The following is a 21144-nucleotide window of genomic DNA, read 5'->3' as shown; positions in this document are numbered from 1 at the left end:
TAATAATTAAGTATTCAATTTGCTAACTATGCCATCAATATGAAAACCGTTGAGTCAAAATTAATTTAAAGTACTTTATATGCAATTATTTTAATTATTATTAAGAAGTTATTTTGCTAACTTTGTCATTTTAAGTATGCTTGAAATGGCATTGATAAACTTCTTATTCCTGTTTTCAATTTTATTTTGATTTGGTCATATGAATTACATTTGAGTCATTTCAATTGTATGTTGTCAAGCAAAATTCGTTTCTTTGCGCTAAAATGGGCCCTTTTAAGTAAAGGGGAATAACTGGTAAAACAGTAAAAAAAAATAATAAACGCTCCCCGGACCGGTGTCGATAATATTTCATACTAGGAAAGTAAGTCCACTTGCAACCGTTCCATTCAAAGATAATGCTTAGGTTTAAATGATGACCTCGGTATCAAAGTATATAGTAGTAACCAAAGAAACAGTCAAAGCTCAAACGGGTCAAAGTTGATGTTGTTTTTTTTTTGTGTGATTTTTTCGACTTAGAAAGTGAACCCGGTCGGGATTTTCCGACGGACTTTGGTTAGTCCCCAAGTAGATCTACCAAACGGTTAGCCTTGACCCGACCCCTAACCCTGACTTAAAAAATCAGCCGCAAAAAATGAGGAAGTCGAATTTCCAAGTTCCCAGAATAATGCACTTTTTTTTAGATTTTCACTATTCACCATCTCATTTTTCAGCTTTTAGACTACCAAATAAAATCATATATTTTTCTCTAAAGGGCTTTAAATGATGGACACACCCAGGCAAAATCTCGCAGGGGTTACGGAGTCGATATGCAAAAAATTACGGTCAGATTCGAACATTTTTCCTCTCACCCCTAGGGTCCGGGTGTCGGATATGTTTCTGATATCGAATTTCTGAAATCGAAATTAAAGTGTCAAAACCTGTATTTTTCTCGTAGGGTTTGACATTTTTAGCCTAGCTATTATTAAATACTACACAATAAAAGATATTCAGAACCCCCTGGTTGGATCAGACCAGTCTCTAGAGGGGTTCAGGCCCCGGGCCTGAAATCATTTTTTTTTTAAATGGTCATTTTCAATCAAATATTACGGCAAAAGTACTAAAGATATCATAATAAAAGTTACCTGTATCTGTAGCCTAATAATTTCCAATAACTATTTCATATAGTTATAGCACAAGGTTCAAACCCGATCCTAAGGGTCGCCTGGGTGTCAGGTCCAAACGTAGAAAGAAACCGGTTAATATACCTTATTTATCTCAAAAAATATGTTTCAACAACTAAAGTAACACGGTTTGGTTTATATCTATTATTTCTATGAAAATAAATATATTCAGGTAAGTTTTGTCAGTCTGTACAATCTGTAGACTTGATATAGGGACCGTGTAACGGTAATTTTTGTCGCATTTTTTCGAAAATTTCATCAATTTCATTTTATTATAAAAAGCGCTGGGAACAAGATATCAAACTGAAATTTCTTTTATCAAGTACGGTTGGAACTATCATTTAAACGAATATGAAAATCATTTTTCCCCCGACGGACACGCCGTCGGGAACATTTGCTGAGCTTTGGCATTTTTGGCTTGTAAAATATTAGCCGTAAAATAAGGAAAACATGCTTATATAATATATTTATTTTGCGTTAATAACTGCAAATAAAAACTTAAAGGGATGGACCTTGTCGGAGATTCATATCTTCATAACCTTATGTCCGATTTTAATAAATTATACTTTGTTGCAAAGGGCAAGCCAGGAGGTACAGGAAGCAGGCCAAATATGAACTTTTCAAAACAGTTAAGGCAGTCCAGTGACACAATTTGAGCAATTCGCACGGCTCTCCTGTTAGTCTTGGCCACCATCCTATCGCATAAAACAAGTTTAGTCACATTCTAAGACCTGTCCTGAGCCCTGATGGCATCAAATGGACTTGTAAGTAGTTTGAATGTAAAGCTTAGATATCTGCCAACATCCATGTATGGTATAGGGGATTCGACTGGGTCCAAAGCCTTCCAGACATGGTAAAAAGCCGTATTTTCTGTGTTGGGGGCATATCTTGTAGCAATATATGACATGTCCTGACCTCTAGGGCTATCCTAGGTACTAAAACAGGGTTTCAATCGATAGCCAGGAATTGCACCTATACAACCATGTAGGATACCCTTACAGAAGAGACCCGCCCGCTTAGCTCAGTAGGTAAGAGCGTTGGTTTACGGACCGCGGGGTCGCGAGTTCGATCCTCGGGCGGGGCGTATGTTCTCCGTGACTATTTGATAAACGACATTGTGTCTGAAATCATTAGTCCTCCACCTCTGATAATTCATGTGGGGAAGTTGGCAGTTACTTGCGGAGAACAGGTTTGTACTGGTACAGAATCCAGGAACACTGGTTAGGTTAACTGCCCGCCGTTACATGACTGAAATACTGTTCAAAAAACGGCGTTAAACCCAAATCAAACAAACAAACTTACAGAAGAAAAAGGCCTGCTGCGTACTCTTGCTGTGTACATACAGCGTATATGATGCGTACATGATGTGTACTGAAATCAAGGGCTTTAAATAGTACGCAGGATATACACCGCACATACACCGATAGTACGTTTGTAGTACACTTTTGACATGCAAATGAGCTCTGCCGCGTACTACTTGCTGCGTACATGCTGTGGACTACATAGTACACAGGATGTACGCTGGAGGAATTTAGTATGCGAGAAATAGTACGCAGCATATACGCGGCACATACACTTTTCACATGCAAATGAGCCTGCGGTGTACTACCCCTGCGGCGTACATGCCGTGTACTCCTGCGGCGTACATGCTGTGTACTCCTGCAGTGTACATGCTGTGTACTCCTGGCCCGAGTCCTGCGGCGTACATGCTGTGTACTCCTGCTGCATACATGCTGTGTACTCTTGTGGCGAAACTGCTGTGATAATGTAAATTCCTTACCCCACCAACTTTCGTATGCAAATGCTGATCATTTGGACAGAAAAAAACAGAAAAAAGATAAGTGACATGCATCAATAAGTATTTACCCTTATCAAAATAATGTAGATTGATGGTATCAAATAAATTAGTATGCTTTTCTTCATCCACTTTTCAATGAAATAAATAAATTTTTGTAGCATGTAATTTGGTAAACATTTGAAGAAAATGGCGTAACTGCATCAAGGGGAAACAACTTTAATGCAACTAAATATAAGTGTTATGATTTATTATAGACGTTGTGTGCGTAGTATGTATTTATTTTGATTAAAATCCATCTGAGAACAATCTTAGGACTGGAATTATATAAGCATTTATACACTTTTACGTCTGTAAAAAGTAGTGCACCAAAAAATTTGGATTGATTTTTTCCAATGGGGCGAGCGCAATTAGCCAAAAACGTTCTGAAAATATACGAGCGGCAAATCCGATGAACAACTTTTTAATTTGGTGAGGCCTTAATGAGTTAACATAATGAGCATTAAAGCCTTTATAAAACATGATAGAATGGTGTTTTGCTTAAGAGTATTCAAATAACAGTGAGAGCTGCGCTGTTGAGGCATTATCTTGGTAATTATTTCATGTATTACAAAATGTAATGCAATGAAGTTCAAATAAGGCTTTTCAATTATCCAAGTTAGAAAGCTCCAGGATTAATTCAAAATGAAAAAGAATATATTTTTACACTGCATGCAAGGTGCAGCTCAGAAATCACTAAGATGTAAGCTTCACAAATGAACATTGCACATAGTTTGTCAAATTTTCAAAGTTCAGAATACCGGTAATCTGAACTATTCTATGCTATTAAGATAAAAGTTACTCGGAAATCAAGTTCTTGCTTCCAAAAAAAAAAAAAAAAAATGTACAAATCCTTCCTGCATGAAGTGTACTTCAGACTTTTACCTAAAAAAGTTCAAAGTATAAACACGAAAAGAAAATGAACAAGTCCCTCCCGCATATATGAAGTTTAATTCAGACTTTAACTTATAAAAAAAAACTATGTATAAATGCCAAAAGAAATTGTACAAGTCTTTCCCGCGTATATGAAGTGTACTGCACAAATTTCAAAGTATCTGCAGTGTACATGCAGTGTACTATTTTCTTGTACAAGTCCCTCCTGCGTACATGCAGTGTACTCCTTAAATTTTTAGAGTCTGTGCTGCGTACTTGAAGTGTACTAGTGACCTCCTGTGTACATGCTGTGTACTCGTCGAAATAGTACGCGGCATGTACGCGGCATGCGGTGTATGTAAAATGTACTCCTCTGGCGTACTACTGTGTTCGCGGCATATACACAGCAAATACGCAGCATGTACGCCACAGAGGCTTGCTTCTGTAAGGGTATATGTATATTTCTTTGGCATAAAGGCTCGAATCCGGTCGAAAATCTCTTAGTCATGGTCAAAATACGAAGCTGGAAGACAAACCGGTGTCCTTATTCGACCCTACAGACCTACACAACCATGTATGATACATATGATATAGGGGCATGGTCATACGGGTTCGAACCGAGTTTAAAGCCTTTTAGACATGGTCAAAATTGACATATTTCCTTAATTTGAACACTTCCCGGTGACCTTAAATGGCCTGCCTTGACCCTTATGGGTATGTCAGTTCTCAAACTTGGTCTCACTCGATAGCTAGGACTCATACCTATATGGCCATGTATAATATATATATATATATATCTCTCTCTCTCTCTCTCTCTCTCTCTCTCTCTCTTTGGCCAAGGGACTCGAACCCGGTCGATAACCTTTTAGACATGGTCGAATACGACGTAGTTAGAAGACCAAATAGTGTTCTTATAGGACCCGCCCCGACCCCTAGGGCTATCCAATGTACACGAACATGGTGTCAATCGATAGCCAGGATCCATAACTACACATCAATATATGAAAAGGGTATCCCTTACAGAAGCAAGCCTCTGTGGCGCACATGCTGCGTATTTGCTGTGTATATGCCTCGAACACAGTAGTACGCCAGAGGAGTACATTTTACATACACCGCATGCCGCGTACATGCCGCGTACTATTTCGACGAGTACACAGCATGTACGCAGGAGGTCACTAGTACACTTCAAGTACGCAGCACATACTCTGAAAATTTAAGGAGTACACTGCATGTACGCAGGAGGGACTTGTACAAGAAAATAGTACACTGCATCATGTACACAGCAGATACTTTGAAATTTGTGCAGTACACTTCATATATGCGGGAAAGACTTGTACAATTTCTTTTGGCATTTATACTTTGTTTTTTTTTATAAATTAAAGTCTGAAGTAAACTTCATATACGCGGGAGGGACTTGTTCATTTTCTTTTGGTGTTTATACTTTGAATTATTTTAGGTAAAAGTCTGAAGTACACTTCATGCAGGAAGGATTTGTACATTTTTTTTTTTTTTTTGGAAGCAAGAACTTGATTTCCGAGTAACTTTTATCTTAATATCTTAATAGAATAGTTCAGATTGCCGGTATTCTGAACTTTGAAAATTTGCCAAACTATTTAAAATGTTCATTTGTGAAGCTTACATCTTAGTGATTTCTGAGCTGCACCTTGCATGCAGTGTAAAAATATATTCTTTTTCATTTTGAATTAATCCTGGAGCTTTCTAACTTGGATAATTGAAAAGCCTTATTTGAACTTCATTGCATTACATTTTGTAATACATGAAATAATTACCAAGATAATGCTTCAACAGTGCCCGAATGAGAAGAATTAATAGCTCTCACTGTTATTTGAATAACCTTAAGCAAAACACCATTCTATTATGTTTTATAAAGGTTTTAATGCTCATTATGTTAACTCATTAAGGCCTCACCAAATAAAAAAGTTGTTCATCGGATTTGCGGCTCGTATATTTTCAGAACGTTTTTGGCTAACTGCGCTCGCCCCATTGGAAAAAATCAATCCAAAATTTTTTGGTGTGCTACTTTTTACGGACGTAAAAAGTGTATAAATGCTTATATAATGCCAGTCCTAGATAATGTTCTCAGATGGATTTTAATAAAAATAAATACTTACTACGCACACATCGTCTATAATAAATCATAACACTTATATTTAGTTGCATTAAAGTTGTTTCCCGTTGATGCAGTTACGCCATTTCCTTCAAATGTTTACCAAATTACATGCTACAAAAATTTATTTATTTCATTGAAAAGTGGATGAAGAAAAGCATACTGATTTATTTGATAACATCAATCTACATTATTTTGGTAAGGGTAAATACTTAATGATGCATGTCACTTATCTTTTTTCTGTTTTTTTTCTGTCCAAATGATCAGCATTTGCATACGAATGTTGGTGGGGTAAGGAATTTACATTATCACAGAAGTTTTGCCACAAGAGTGCACAGCATGTATGCAGCAGGAGTACACAGCATGTACGCCGCAGGACTCGGGCCAGGAGTACACAGCATGTACGCCGCAGGAGTACACAGCATGTATGCCGCAGGAGTACACAGCATGTACGCCGCAGGGGTAGTACACCGCAGGCTCATTTGCATGTGAAAAGTGTATGTGCTGCGTATATGCTGCGTACTATTTCCCGCATACTAAATTCCTCCAGCGTACATCCTGTGTACTATGTAGTCCACAGCATGTACGCAGCAAGTAGTACGCGGCAGAGCTCATTTGCATGTCAAAAGTGTACTACAAACGTACTATCGGTGTATGTGCGGTGTATATCCTGCGTACTATTTAAAGCCCTTGATTTCAGTACACATCATGTACGCATCATATACGCTGTATGTACACAGCAAGAGTACGCAGCAGGCCTTTTTCTTCTGTAAGGGATATGTTTTGGTGATACAGGGTCGAACTTTATTGAAATTCTTTCCGACGTGGTCAAAATAGGCAGACTTTCTAAGTTTGAACACTACCTTGTGACCCCTAGGGCTATCCTAGGTACCCGAACAGGGTCTCAGTCTTTAGCTAGGACGTATGCCTACAAGACCATGTATGATAACTGTATATATCATGGTCACAGGGGTTTGAGCCAGGTCTAAACCCTTTCAGATATGGTCAAAATTGTCATATTTCGCAAGCTTGAACATTTCGTCGCTGTGTTTTTCACGAGGTGAAAATGGACGTTGCACCTGAGAGGGAGTAGTTAATTATTATACGGCAAACTCTGTCGTAATAATGAGGACTGGTTCTCTGCTTCGTTTTATAACATCAAAATTATTATGAGAACAATCTTATTTTGTTGCAGTCATTATTATGAGGACGATTATATGTTTGATAATCAACATTTCATTGTGCGAATGATGTTCGTTTTTATGACACATAGATAAGATCCTATCTATGCCTCTGTTTTTTAAAGTACTGTTGATGTATCTAAATATAAACAATGTTTTGAAAACAACAAAAATGTAACATGAAATTGAATTTTGCAATTATAAAATAATCAGCTCAATTTAAATTAAAATGTTTGCATTTGAAATTCATTATTAAAATATCTACATATTAATTCTTATGACTGAATTATAAAAAAGTTATAAGTTTTCAATGGTTGCAACATTAAAGGTCGTGTTATCATTACAATATCACAATTTACATACAAATATGGATAATGCACTATTAAAAAGTGACATGGGAAATGAATTGCCAGCATTGGAAAGGAATTGGCATATTGAAATACCAATTACAATAATGTGTGAAATGGCGGATATCCCCTTCCATAAGCAACAGGGAAGATGTTTTGTTTCACAGAATTGAAAGTACGCAGGACTTAACTTACATATACCCTAAATGGACAAACAATTTTTTTCATACATTTTGTATATACTCAACCAATCAAGACTCGTGCCATCAAGGATCAGAAAAAAAGATTCATAATATCACATTAAAAGTAGAATTTAACATTAATGTCAAGACTAACTTTTTGTAACTTACACAAGTTACAAGTATGTAGGCAACTAAAAGCAACAAAAGTGTACACTAATATCAATACAAGTACTTCTTACTTCTTTTATCTAATTTTTCAATTTTCAATCAGGATGCCCTTATTTCAAAAATAAGAAAAACAAAATATAAGAAGCACCAACCTGTCCTATCTATTTCCAAAATGCTGCCGATAATCTAAATATTTATTCACTCTGACCTGGGAATTTATTAATTGGCAAAATATGCTATCAAATAAAATGGAAAATTTGAAAAAATGAATTATAATCATGGAAGTATATGGCTATCAACTTGAAGACAACTAGTTTCTGATCCCTGCATGAGGAAAATGTCAGTGATTCATGAAAGAAGACTGTATATCATAAATCTGAAACCAGTGATCCAAAAATTTTTGCGATTACTTTTAATAAATGGAAAATAATTGTACTGGTAAAGAATTCAGAAACACTGCCCCCGTTTTACAAGGGATAGATCACCATTACGTAACTTAAATACTGTTTAAAACTGGCGTGAAATTCCTAACCAAGATCTGACAAGTAAATTAGTACCATATACGCCAGACATTCTGCTTGGCAACGGTTCTTGTGGCAGTTTCTGAAACTGTGCAATGGGAGCTCTTGGTGACTGTAACACTGGCAGTCTACTAGATCCAATCGTATGTCTACAATATAAGTATATCAAAACATGAACATTTAAATGTATGAAATTTTAACTTAAAATGCTTGGTACAAATAAAGTGACCTTTAAAAAAAAACAGCGTTCAAAAAATATATCCACTAACGATTGGTTGTTGCTGTAACTGCATGTAAAACATACTTATATCAGCATTTCTTTCTTCTATATTTCTGCATTTAAGATATATTACTACAGTAATGAAAGTACTCTTACTTTCATGCAAGTCATTTTAAAATAATAGATCACACATTGTTACTGCATTTACTATTTTAATCAGAATGTACAGAGTTTTACTTTAAGATAATATTACACAAAGTCAAAACACGAAATACCAACTTTAATGGCTGAACAACTGGACTCTGCACGGTTTGGAAATGTCTAGATGTTTGTGGCTGTTGAGGTCTTACTAAACGAGATCCTTGAACAATGCCAGCACTTGGTCTGTTTAACCGAAGGTTTGTTGTGGTGGGTCTGGCCTGTGTAATGGCAGGTCTTGGGTCAAGGTTTGCTGGTCTCATAGGAGTGACAGACCTGACTTGAAGATGAGGCATATGTGGTCTATATCCAGCAAACTGTGGTCTAGAGTTAGTCCTTTCATCTGCCAACTGCAAGTACAGTTTTACAAGTTGGATTAACATTTACAACTAGATTGAGTATTCTCAATTAAAACTGCTTTAAAGTTTTCAACAGTACTGTCTCTACTCAATAAATCCTCAATCTGTATTGTGACAATGAGTCACAATAGAATTTCTTTCAAGTATCTCAGGGTTGTTGTCTACCAAAACATACCTTGTGTAAAGTGATTGAGTATGCATTTCTAGAATGGCAGTAGACATCAAATTCTGTGAACACTTCCACCCAAAATGTTGATCGTATTAACGAAATACAGTCAAACCTGTCTATAAAGACCACCCTTGGGAGAGCCAAAATGTGGTGTTTATTGGGAGGTGGTTTTTATTGGGAGGTGGTTTCAGGTAAAAATACACTGTAAATGTTAAAATGGCATAAAAACGTGGTCTTTAAAGCCAGGTGGTCTCTGTTCAGAAGTGGTCTTTAACACAGGTTTGACTGTATGTGATTTTTGGTTGCGGGTTTATCCCGCTACCAAAGTTAAAGTGTATTTCTGTCAATCATCGCATCTTTATTTTATTCCGTATCACATCCAAAGGATGTTAATGTGCTACACAAAATAGTCCCATTCATGAACAAGAGCTGTCTGATGACAGCGCGCTTGACTATTCGAAGAATTGATTGAAGAATGGGGTCAAAATATTTCCACGGATATTCAGACAAAAGAAATAAATAGATTAGACAAACAATGTTCCTGTATTACTTTGATTTCGATAAGTCTTGCACTAAATGGCAATATATGAGCCAATTTCAAAGTGCAAAAAGGGCCATAATTCAGTCAAAATAGTTATGTACTCTTGCCTACAGATGGAAATCATAATGATAAACAAGTGTTCAAAGTTTAAAAGCCATATGTCAAATAATTTTGACAAAACATGGACTTGTATGAAAACAGAACCAATTTCAAAGTCCAAAAGGGCCATAATTCAGCCAAAATAGATGACAGAGTTATGTTCTCTTTCCTACAGATAGAGACTATTATACTAAACAAGTGATAAAAGTTTCAAAGCCATATGTCAAACACTTTACAAAAAATATGAACTGGTACGAAAAACTTAACCAAGATTTCTAAGTCAAAAGGGGCCATAATTCAGCCAAAATCCTTGATAGAGTTATGTACTCTTGCCTATAACTGGACATGGTGATGGTAAACAGGAGTTGAAAGTTTCAAAGCTTTATCTCAAAAGACTTTGTCAAAATATGAACTGGTACGTAATATTAACCCAGATTTCTAAGTCAAAAAGGGCCATAATTCAGCCAAAATCCTTGATGGAGTTATGTGCTCTTGCCTATAACTGGACATGGTGATGGTAAACAAGTGTTGAAAGTTTCAAAGCTTTATCTCAAAAGACTTTGTCAAAATATGAACTGGTACGAAAAACTTAACCATGATTTCTAAGTCAAAAGGGGCCATAATTCAGCCAAAATCCTTGATGGAGTTATGTGCTCTTGCCTATAACTGGCCATGATGATGGTAAACAAGTGTTGAAAGTTTCAAAGCTTTATCTCAAAAGACTTTGTATAAATGTGGACTGGTACGAAAAACTTAACCCAAGGTGTGACGCCGACGCCGACACCGACACCGTGGTGAGTAGGATAGCTCTACTTATTCTTCGAATAGTCGAGCTAAAAATGCGGATGAATTATCAATGAACAAGCAGTTCTTATTCAACCTGTATCCACTCACACTGACCATTTAGGTTATATAAGATCTATGAATGATAAGGTATTCCAGCCCATGGTTACATCACAAGCTTGCTCAGGCAGAGTTCATCTTAGATATAAGGCACATTAAATTTGTATTTGTTTCTCAGTCATGTATATTCATAGACTGGCATTTAAACAGAAAATAAATCTACCAAAAACCTGCAACCATCAGACATTTCAAGGCTTTGATTTGTTCAAGTTATAAATTTCAAAACAAGACAGACATGTATGTTCCAGCAAGTCCTGTATGTACAACAGTTGAAATACTTATACCTTTATCCCTTAAACTAAAGCTACATGAAACTTCCCTCTTTTGTTTTTCATTTTTAGATATTTTTTCTTATTTCTAAGCACTACAGTACTTTACTCAATTTGAAGGTTCTTGGTCTACTAAATTTGAAGATTCTGGGTCAGGTGGTTCTTAAGTTATTGGGTGGAAACCTTTTTTCTGGTTCTCGTCAATGCAGGGTTTTTTCTTTCTGATTTGGGAACATAGCCTATACCCCCAACACTGGGAATGTTCCAAAGTGGGAAATATTTAGTCCCATAGCATATAGTAAGGATATGTTTAAGTACTTTCTCATACACTTGTTTCACATTGTACAACCTCTTTAACATACTGCCATTACAAAATTGTCCATAATTTGGTCAATTTTTCTGCAATTTTGATGAATTTTTTTTCAGAATGTAGACTGAGAATTTTTGCAATTATTTTGGGGAAAATACATACTTTTTGGCATTGGGAATATAGCCCAATAACGTCTATGAAAACGGCCAGAAAAAAAACCCCTGCCATGTGACCTTAACCTTTGACCTATAAACCCCAAAAAGTGCAGGTGTCATTAACTTGGTAAGTCCAATCATTCTACCAAGTTTGAAGGTTCTGGGGCAAGTGGTTCTCTACTTATTTTGGTGGACACTATGTTCAAAGTTCAGGCTTGTGACCTTGACCTTTGACCTACTGGCCCCAAAAACTATAGGGGTCATTTACTTGATAGGCCTAATCATACTATCAAGTTTGAAGGTCCTGTGTCAGTGGTTCTCCAGTTATTGGGCGGAAGCCATTTGCTCTGCAGACTGACTGACGTGACAAACAGGTGCAAACCAGTATACCCCCACTTCTTTGAAGGGGGCATAAAAATTATTTTTTATTGTTTGCTATACTTAAATTAAGTGATCTTCAAGAGCTATGTTTGCAGCAAAGAATACTCGTACCATGTTGGTTAGTCTTTGGCTGGTTGTCTGATTTTGTTTTTGAGTAGTTTGGTTGTGTACAATTGACTGTTGTTGTTGATATTGCTGCTGTTGCTGATGATGTTTTTGTTGTTGTTGCTGCTGCTGTTGTTGCTGCAATAAACTGGCAGATCTATCTAGATGGATATGTACTGATTCTGAAACAACAACAAGAGGACCATGATGGTCCTGAATCGCTCACCTGTTCCCACATGACCCAGTTTTGAGTATGACGTCGTTTTTTTCTATTATTTGACATAGTGACCTAGTATTTAAGCTCATGTGACCCAGTTTTGAACCTGACCTAGATATCATCAAGATAAAAATTCTGACCAATTTTCATGAAGATCCACTGAAAAATATGGCCTCTAGAGAGGTCAAACGATTTTTCTAATTTTAGACCTACTGACCTAGTTTTGGACCGCAGTTGACCCAGTTTCAAACTTGACCTAGATATCATCAAGATGAACATAAGACCAAGTTTCATACAGATCCTATGAAAAGTATGGCCTCTAGAGAGGTCACAAGGTTTTTTTATTATTTGACCTACTGACCTAGTTTTTGATGGCACATGACCCAGTTTCAAACTTGACCTAGATATTATCAAGGTGAACATTCTGACCAACTTTCATGAAGATCCATTCAAGGGTATGGCCTCTAGAGAGGTCACAAAGTTTTTCTATTTTAAGACCTACTGACCTAGTTTTTGATCGCAGTTGACCCAGTTTCATAACTGACCTATATATCATCAAGATAAACATTCAGTCCAACTTTCATACAGATCCCATGAAAAATATGACCTCTAGAGAGGTCACAAGGTTTTTTCATTACTTGACCTACTGACCTACTTTTTGATGACACATGACCCACTTTCGAACTTGAACTAGATATCATCAAGATAAACATTCTGACCATTTTTTATGAAGATCCATTTACAAGTATGGCCTCTAGAGAGGTCACAAGGTTTTTCTACTACTGACCTAGTTTTTGACCGCACATGACCCAGTTTCAAACTTGACCTAGATATCATCAAGATGAACATTCAGACCAATTTTCATACAGATCCCATGAAAAATATGGCCTTTAGAGAGGTCACAAGGTTTTTCTAATATTTGACCTACTGACCTAGTTTTTGAGGGCACGTGACCCAGTTTCGAACTTGACCTAGATATCATCAAGATGAACACTCTGACCAATTTTCATGAAGATCTTGTGAAATATATGGCCTCTAGAGAGGTCACAAGGTTTTTCTATTTTTAGACCTACTGACCTAGTTTTTGACAGCAAGTGACCCAGTTTCAAACTTGACCTAGATATCATCAAGATGAACATTCTGACCGATTTTCATAAAGACCCCATGAAAAATGTGACCTCTAGAGTCACAAGCAAAAGTTAAATTACGGACGGAAGGACGACGGACGCTGCGCAATCACAAAAGCTCACCTCTTGTCACTTTGTGACAGGTGAGCTAAAAAAGAACTGAAATAAAATTTGAATTAACAACTTCCCAGCTGAAAGATTTGTACAGGCCAACATGTGTTAAGCCTAGTTAAGAGAAATGGCTCCTTAAAACTGGTGACCACTTAAAATGCAGGATTTATATTTTCTTTTTTGGGACATTTTTTTCCCCAGTAAATGACTGTACATACTGAAATAAAACAAACTGGATTCAGTTTCCCTTCTTTTTCTCAGTTTCTGGTGAAATTCTGATTTAATGTATGGAAAATGGCAACAATATTTTAAACATAACAACCTATTCAATCACTGCACGTTTAAGCAGCATTATATGAAAGACAATACACCATTCCATGCAGAATGAAAAGTTCCTGTTACTGATACATACATTAAAACAGCCTTTTCCCCCCAAATGCCTGCCTTACATTCATTCATTCTGTAAGAGAACTAAACTAAAATAACTTTTTCACCTGGTCCTCTTGCCTTGTAAGCCACAAAGGGTAGTTGTACACCTTGTGCTATTGTCCGAGTGTGCTGTGCTCTCTCTCCAAGGATACTGTTAGGAGGATGTGGGACATCTGTGGGTGGTTTATTCTCAACATTACTACTTTCTGTCTCGGAATGTCCTATCCCATAAGCATTGGTCTCAATTGGTGTTTTCTGTTCAACTACTGCCTCAGTGCTTTCACTTGTCTGCATTTTATAAATTCATATAAACTGTAAATTGTAACTATTTGTGTGTAACTAAATTCATAGATTTCATTGTTGTCTTAATCCATACAGTCACTTTTTAAACATTATGTCATAACTTTTAAAATGAAGTATGCCCTTAAGTAACGAAGTACCTATATCCAAGCAGATGCCTATGTTGACAAATATACTATGACATTATGAATGTGAACAAACTAAAAGATGACAAAGGACATAAATTCTCGACAAAGTGGTTGTTAGGGCAAAGATGCTTCCCTACTAAATGAATTCTGGTCATTTGCGATCATGGAGTCCATTCATTGACAATATCTATGTAATAGAATTCCACTTAAGCCGGTGCTAGGGGGCGTGAGAGGTGTTGCACTTTCCATTAGCTCTAATGAACATACTCAGTCAAACTAAGTCTGCTATTGTTTTGCTAGGTTGTATTCTGTGAAGGATCTTTTCACAGATTTTATTTCCTACAAAATGAAACTTCAAGGTTTCAATTCTGTTTATTATGAACTATTATGGTGGTGTGTCATTGGACAATGTACTTTATCACGACTGCCTCAGCTGACCTGCTGAAAATGGTGTCAATGAGTAGCAGCAAGGTGCAATTGTGGCTCAAAATCTACACAGAGCTTATGTTAATTGCTTCTCAAAGTAACAGTGAAATAAAGTCACCTTCACCTCTGAATCTTGAGACAAGTAACAGCACCAATAACTAAATCCTTAATCAATATCATCAAACAAATAATAGAGAAAAGTTTTGTAATATATTACCAAAGTCTACTAAAATGCTGACATTGGAGCTTAAAAATATGTATACCTGATTTTTCTGAGTTTCGGCATGTTGGACCATGACCTGTCCCTTGACAAACTGTAGGCTTACTTGATCTGGGGAAACAGCATCAGTCTGCATGACCTCTGTATCATCGTCGTCTCTACCTGCCAACATGCTGAAATAAAACTTGCAAGTGTTTCATCAATGTACTGGATACAGGTGCATCCACACAATAACAGTTAAGTGTAGATCTTTCTTGCATACCGGACTGGAGTTTCCAGTGATCTTACCCATGCCGGCAAAACCCATCTGGCACCCCCCATGCCAGATGACTCTTGTGCTGTTAATGACAACTAGTGGTTCATGCACTGATAAAATATTGTTTATGTAAAAATACGAAAAAAGCAGGTACCTTGATAGTTTCTCTCCGTTCCTTTAGTATATTTCTCGATTCAAAATATGTTAACTTACCATAAGAACATATTTTACACTACAAACGATAAAACTTAAGTGTAACTTTGTTATTGTGCGTAATGCAAAACATCATGACGTCACTTCTGCTTACGGATGTTAATTTCCCGCACTCTACTATAAGAAAGAGTGCTACAAAGAAAATATTTCTACCTGTTATTTGTAAAATACGGTATGCAAGAAAAATAATCTGCTAGAATAAAATGCTAACATGTACACGATATGCAAGTAAAAATATCAGTCATGTGTTTACAAATTGGATGGAAATATCCGTCCCTCGGCCACCTGCGCATGGGCGATAATTCGGCAAGCCTCATTACCGCCCAATGCGCAGGTGCCCTCGGGACGGATATTTCTATCTGATTCGTAAACACATGACAGATATTAATCAAGTGGTTCTTCTACTTTTAGCTCTGGTTACTCCTTTAAGAGGTCAAGTGGCACCATTTTACTTAGTCCCAATCCTAGACTCTAGTTACCTCCCCTGTCAGTCCGTCCACTGAGTCACAAGCAACAACTATTTAAAATCGGCATAATCATGGTACTTCAATCTTTCAGACATAATTGCAAGCATAATGATGATTTAATGGCGAAAAGTAAAATATCTGGAATAGCAAATTTATTCTTGTGCTTGTCTTGTGAAATACATGATATGTCATGGCATGAGCACTTCGTAGAACCTGAAGATAGTCACCCTTACAGAAGCAAGCCTCTGTGGCGTACATGCTGCGTATTTGCTGTGTATATGCCGCGAACACAGTAGTACGCCAGAGGAGTACATTTTACATACACCGCATGCCGCGTACATGCCGCGTACTATTTCGACGAGTACACAGCATGTACACAGGAGGTCACTAGTACACTTCAAGTACGCAGCACAGACTCTAAAAATTTAAGGAGTACACTGCATGTACGCAGGAGGGACTTGTACAAGAAAATAGTACACTGCATGTACACTGCAGATACTTTGAAATTTGTGCAGTACACTTCATATACGCGGGAAAGACTTGTACAATTTCTTTTGGCATTTATACATAGTTTTTTTTTTATAAGTTAAAGTCTGAATTAAACTTCATATATGCGGGAGGGACTTGTTCATTTTCTTTTGGTGTTTATACTTTGAACTTTTTTAGGTAAAAGTCTGAAGTACACTTCATGCAGGAAGGATTTGTACATTTTTTTTTTTTTTTGGAAGCAAGAACTTGATTTCCGAGTAACTTTTATCTTAATAGCATAGAATAGTTCAGATTACCGGTATTCTGAACTTTGAAAATTTGACAAACTATGTGCAATGTTCATTTGTGAAGCTTACATCTTAGTGATTTCTGAGCTGCACCTTGCATGCAGTGTAAAAATATATTCTTTTTCATTTTGAATTAATCCTGGAGCTTTCTAACTTGGATAATTGAAAAGCCTTATTTGAACTTCATTGCATTTCATTTTGTAATACATGAAATAATTACCAAGATAATGCCTCAACAGCGCAGCTCTCACTGTTATTTGAATACTCTTAAGCAAAACACCATTCTATCATGTTTTATAAAGGCTTTAATGCTCATTATGTTAACTCATTAAGGCCTCACCAAATTAAAAAGTTGTTCATCGGATTTGCCTCTCGTATATTTTCAGAACGTTTTTGGCTAATTGCGCTCGCCCCATTGGAAAAAATCAATCCAAATTTTTTGGTGCACTACTTTTTACAGACGTAAAAGTGTATAAATGCTTATATAATTCCAGTCCTAAGATTGTTCTCAGATGGATTTTAATCAAAATAAATACATACTACGCACACAACGTCTATAATAAATCAGAACACTTATATTTAGTTGCATTAAAGTTGTTTCCCCTTGATGCAGTTACGCCATTTTCTTCAAATGTTTACCAAATTACATGCTACAAAAATTTATTTATTTCATTGAAAAGTGGATGAAGAAAAGCATACTAATTTATTTGATACCATCAATCTACATTATTTTGATAAGGGTAAATACTTATTGATGCATGTCACTTATCTTTTTTCTGTTTTTTTCTGTCCAAATGATCAGCATTTGCATACGAAAGTTGGTGGGGTAAGGAATTTACATTATCACAGCAGTTTCGCCACAAGAGTACACAGCATGTATGCAGCAGGAGTACACAGCATGTACGCCGCAGGACTCGGGCCAGGAGTACACAGCATGTACACTGCAGGAGTACACAGCATGTACGCCGCAGGAGTACACGGCATGTACGCCGCAGGGGTAGTACACCGCAGGCTCATTTGCATGTGAAAAGTGTATGTGCCGCGTATATGCTGCGTACTATTTCTCGCATACTAAATTCCTCCAGCGTACATCCTGTGTACTATGTAGTCCACAGCATGTACGCAGCAGAGCTCATTTGCATGTCAAAAGTGTACTACAAACGTACTATCGGTGTATGTGCGGTGTATATCCTGCGTACTATTTAAAGCCCTTGATTTCAGTACACATCATGTACGCATCATATACGCTGTATGTACACAGCAAGAGTACGCAGCAGGCCTTTTTCTTCTGTAAGGGCACCCACAGACCTACATTATCGATTTGTTTTTCGTCATTGGTGACGTCACAGCTTTATTACGTCACTATATATTGGCGCATTTCATTCATAGTCGGGTACAGGTACCAGATGAGCACAACGTCTCGGGCTAATTTTAAATGTATTAGTGCAATATTATTCGTACATTTACTATGTTCTAAAGATAAATTACAAAATTTGAAAATTTGGAGAGTTCTATTCATATATATTCTCATGTGCTTATTCCTTCACGAACACCCGGAATAAACTTCGGTGAACAAATCAAGTACGACTTCACACTGTGCTAAATGTTGCACGTTCATACATATATTTGATAACATTTTTTCTATAGTATTTTATGCAGAACATGTTAAATAACGTTTCTGTTCACGAGATAAATGTATTAACTACAGCAAATTAAAATATGAGCCGTGCCATAAGAAAACCAACATAGTGGCTTTGCGACCAGCATGGATCCAGACCAGACTGCGCATCCACACGGTCTGGTCAGGATCCATGCTGTTCGCTAACGGTTTCTCTAATTGCAATAGACTTTGAAAGCGAACAGCATGGATCCTGACCAGACTGCGCGGATGCACTGGCTGGTCTGGATCGATGCTGGTCGCAAACCCACTATGTTGGTTTTCTCATGGCGCAGCTCATATTTCTTTCGTTTTTTCATACTGTGAAGCTTACAATTTAAGTTCATATTTTAATCATTAATGATTACGCCTGTGTTCGGACGTGGCTGAGTTGGACGTAATATCAGACTGAAATGAAATGAAAGTGATAATTACGTCATGGAGTTGGACTACATTTTACCAGACTCGAGCATAATCAATCCAAGGATGCAAGTTTGTTTAGGATACATCAGTCAGTTCATCAGAAGATGTTAAAAGGTCCTCAGGTACCACTCTTTTTAACTTGACATAGATTTCATAGAGACAAACACTGATAAAGATTTATAATGTGTTAGCATACAATATGTTTGTTTGTTTTGGGTTTAACGCCGTTTTTCAACAGTATTTCAGTCATGTAACGGCGGGCAGTTAACCTAACCAGTGTTCCTGGATTCTGTACCAGTACAAACCTGTTTTCCGCAAGTAACAGCCAACTTCCCCACATGAATCAGCAGGGGTGTAAAAAAAAAATTTCACACCACTCGCCCTGCAGGACTAGTAGCCAGTAATATCTACTCGCCCTTAGTGAACAGCCACTCGCCCTAATAACACTTTTAATACTGTCACTTTTATGAAAGGAGTATTATGTACAATAGTATTATTTCCCGAAAAATATTTATTTTGAAAAGTGTCTAAAATATTTGGACACAATAATCAGAGTCCATCCACCCGTGTTGAAAGAGATGAAAAAAAAAACGTTAAAGATTATCGGTAATTATTCAGTTGATAAACTAAGTAATTGACCTTGTTTTCATGATCAATTTACACCCCCTCAAAGAGCTAAAAGAAGTGTGTCAGTATCTTGACATCTGAAGTGGAGATCAAAGCGGTATTTTTGCTCGAGATTGTCATGGCATTACGTCATGTTTTCGCGCCATGTGACACATCACTGTCTGATTGAACCGCATTGGTTCTTAAAATTGCTGAGAAATAGAAATCAATAAAAAGTGTCTTCTTTAATTTGTTATCAAAAGCGAATGTGCTATATCCCGTATAAAAGGTAAATGTCTCAAACGATAGTTACTATAGTGGATATCCTACCTCTGTGACCTATTTGCCCTCAAGGAATTTACATTATTGTTTGACAAAAAAAAAAAACAACTTTTAAATTGTTGGTAAAAAATACATGTACAAAGATTCATTTAAAACTTATTAAAAACCGTAATGACATCACATTGCTTTATTTTAAAATCGCATTTCTATTTACGTTCACGAGGTCACGTAACCTATTCTGCCGCACTAACAGAAATCTGTTTGCCAAAAATCGTTTTACTCCATGTATTGTAATTGCTGCCGCTTTTTCATTATTTAAGATTTTTTTATTCTGTTTTTTGTTCTTTCTGATCAAAAGTCTGAATTTTATGCCCAGAGCATTCATCATTTATTTACTTTTAGAAAGAAATAAGTAACTAAGATCGCGCTGTTTGAATTTTTACAAATGATTATATGAAAATTCGACCGTTTTTATAGAATTTTGCCTACATTTCTGTCGATATCTTATTAAAATCATTATAGAATTCAAATAGTATTATTTCTCAAGAGGTGTTGAAAACTTGAAGCGAAAATGTTAAAAAATGAATGCACTATGCACGGTTTTTGTGTACGTGTCGATGTAAATTAGATATTTAATACGATAGGTCGCACGTGCTTGTGGAATGGAAAATTACCGGCATGACGTTTTGATATCTTTACGATTCGCGGGTAAATTCCAGTCAATCTAGGTAGCGACTGAACCATCTCAAAGTTTGTTGATGTTTTGGAGTTGTAATTTCTGAATTTTGGTAAAGTAAGGACGTAAAAAACCACTCGCCCGATCGGTCGAGTATACAGCGAGGTCCACTCGTCCTACTCAGACTTTAACTCGCCAATGCGAGCGGGCGAGTGGAATTTTACACCCCTGATCAGTGGTGGAGGACTAATGATTTCAGACACAATGTTGTTTATCAAATAGTCACGGAGAACATACGCCCCGCCCGAGGATCGAACTCATGACCCCATGATTCGTAGACCAATGCTCTACCTACTGAGCTAAGCGGGTGTACAATATTGTCTCTAGACTGTAAACAAGATTTTTCTATGATATGGCCTTGTGACCTAGTTTAAAACCTCTGATAACCCAGTTTTGAACTTAAGGGGGAATGGTACTTTGTCAAAATTTAAGATTTGCTAACAGTCGTATATACCAAAATAAACTTGAAGATATTTCAAATTTGTATCATCATCTTTTAGAGCGATAAACATGCGTATGACGTTACCATGACGTCGCAAACATGACCTGTTTTCGCGCTTTTTACGTCCGTTAATAGTAGCACTAAAATGGTATAAAACTCGATACTACAAACGTATTTTTGGCGTCAATGCATTAGATTATATATCAAACGACAGAATAAAGCAAT

The 21144-nt window shown here is 36.8% G+C and overlaps 1 protein-coding gene across 1 annotated transcript in view; it reads right to left on the bottom strand.

Moving 5' to 3' along the window:
* The window catches only part of LOC123528313 (putative mediator of RNA polymerase II transcription subunit 26), a 58442-nt gene that overhangs the window by 17175 nt on the left and 20123 nt on the right, over positions 1–21144 (bottom strand). The window contains exons 11-15 of the mRNA XM_045308047.2: positions 15105–15234; positions 14053–14275; positions 12110–12285; positions 8894–9162; positions 8431–8543 (exon numbers count right to left, since the gene is read on the bottom strand). Of these exons, the coding sequence (XP_045163982.2) occupies positions 8431–8543; positions 8894–9162; positions 12110–12285; positions 14053–14275; positions 15105–15234 (911 nt within the window). The remainder of the gene's footprint in view (positions 1–8430; positions 8544–8893; positions 9163–12109; positions 12286–14052; positions 14276–15104; positions 15235–21144) is intronic.

Source organism: Mercenaria mercenaria, chromosome 14 (assembly GCF_021730395.1).
Source record: "Mercenaria mercenaria strain notata chromosome 14, MADL_Memer_1, whole genome shotgun sequence".
Lineage (NCBI taxonomy): Eukaryota > Metazoa > Mollusca > Bivalvia > Venerida > Veneridae > Mercenaria > Mercenaria mercenaria.
Note: the sequence above shows the minus strand (reverse complement) of the source record. Positions and strands in the feature narration are given on the sequence as shown.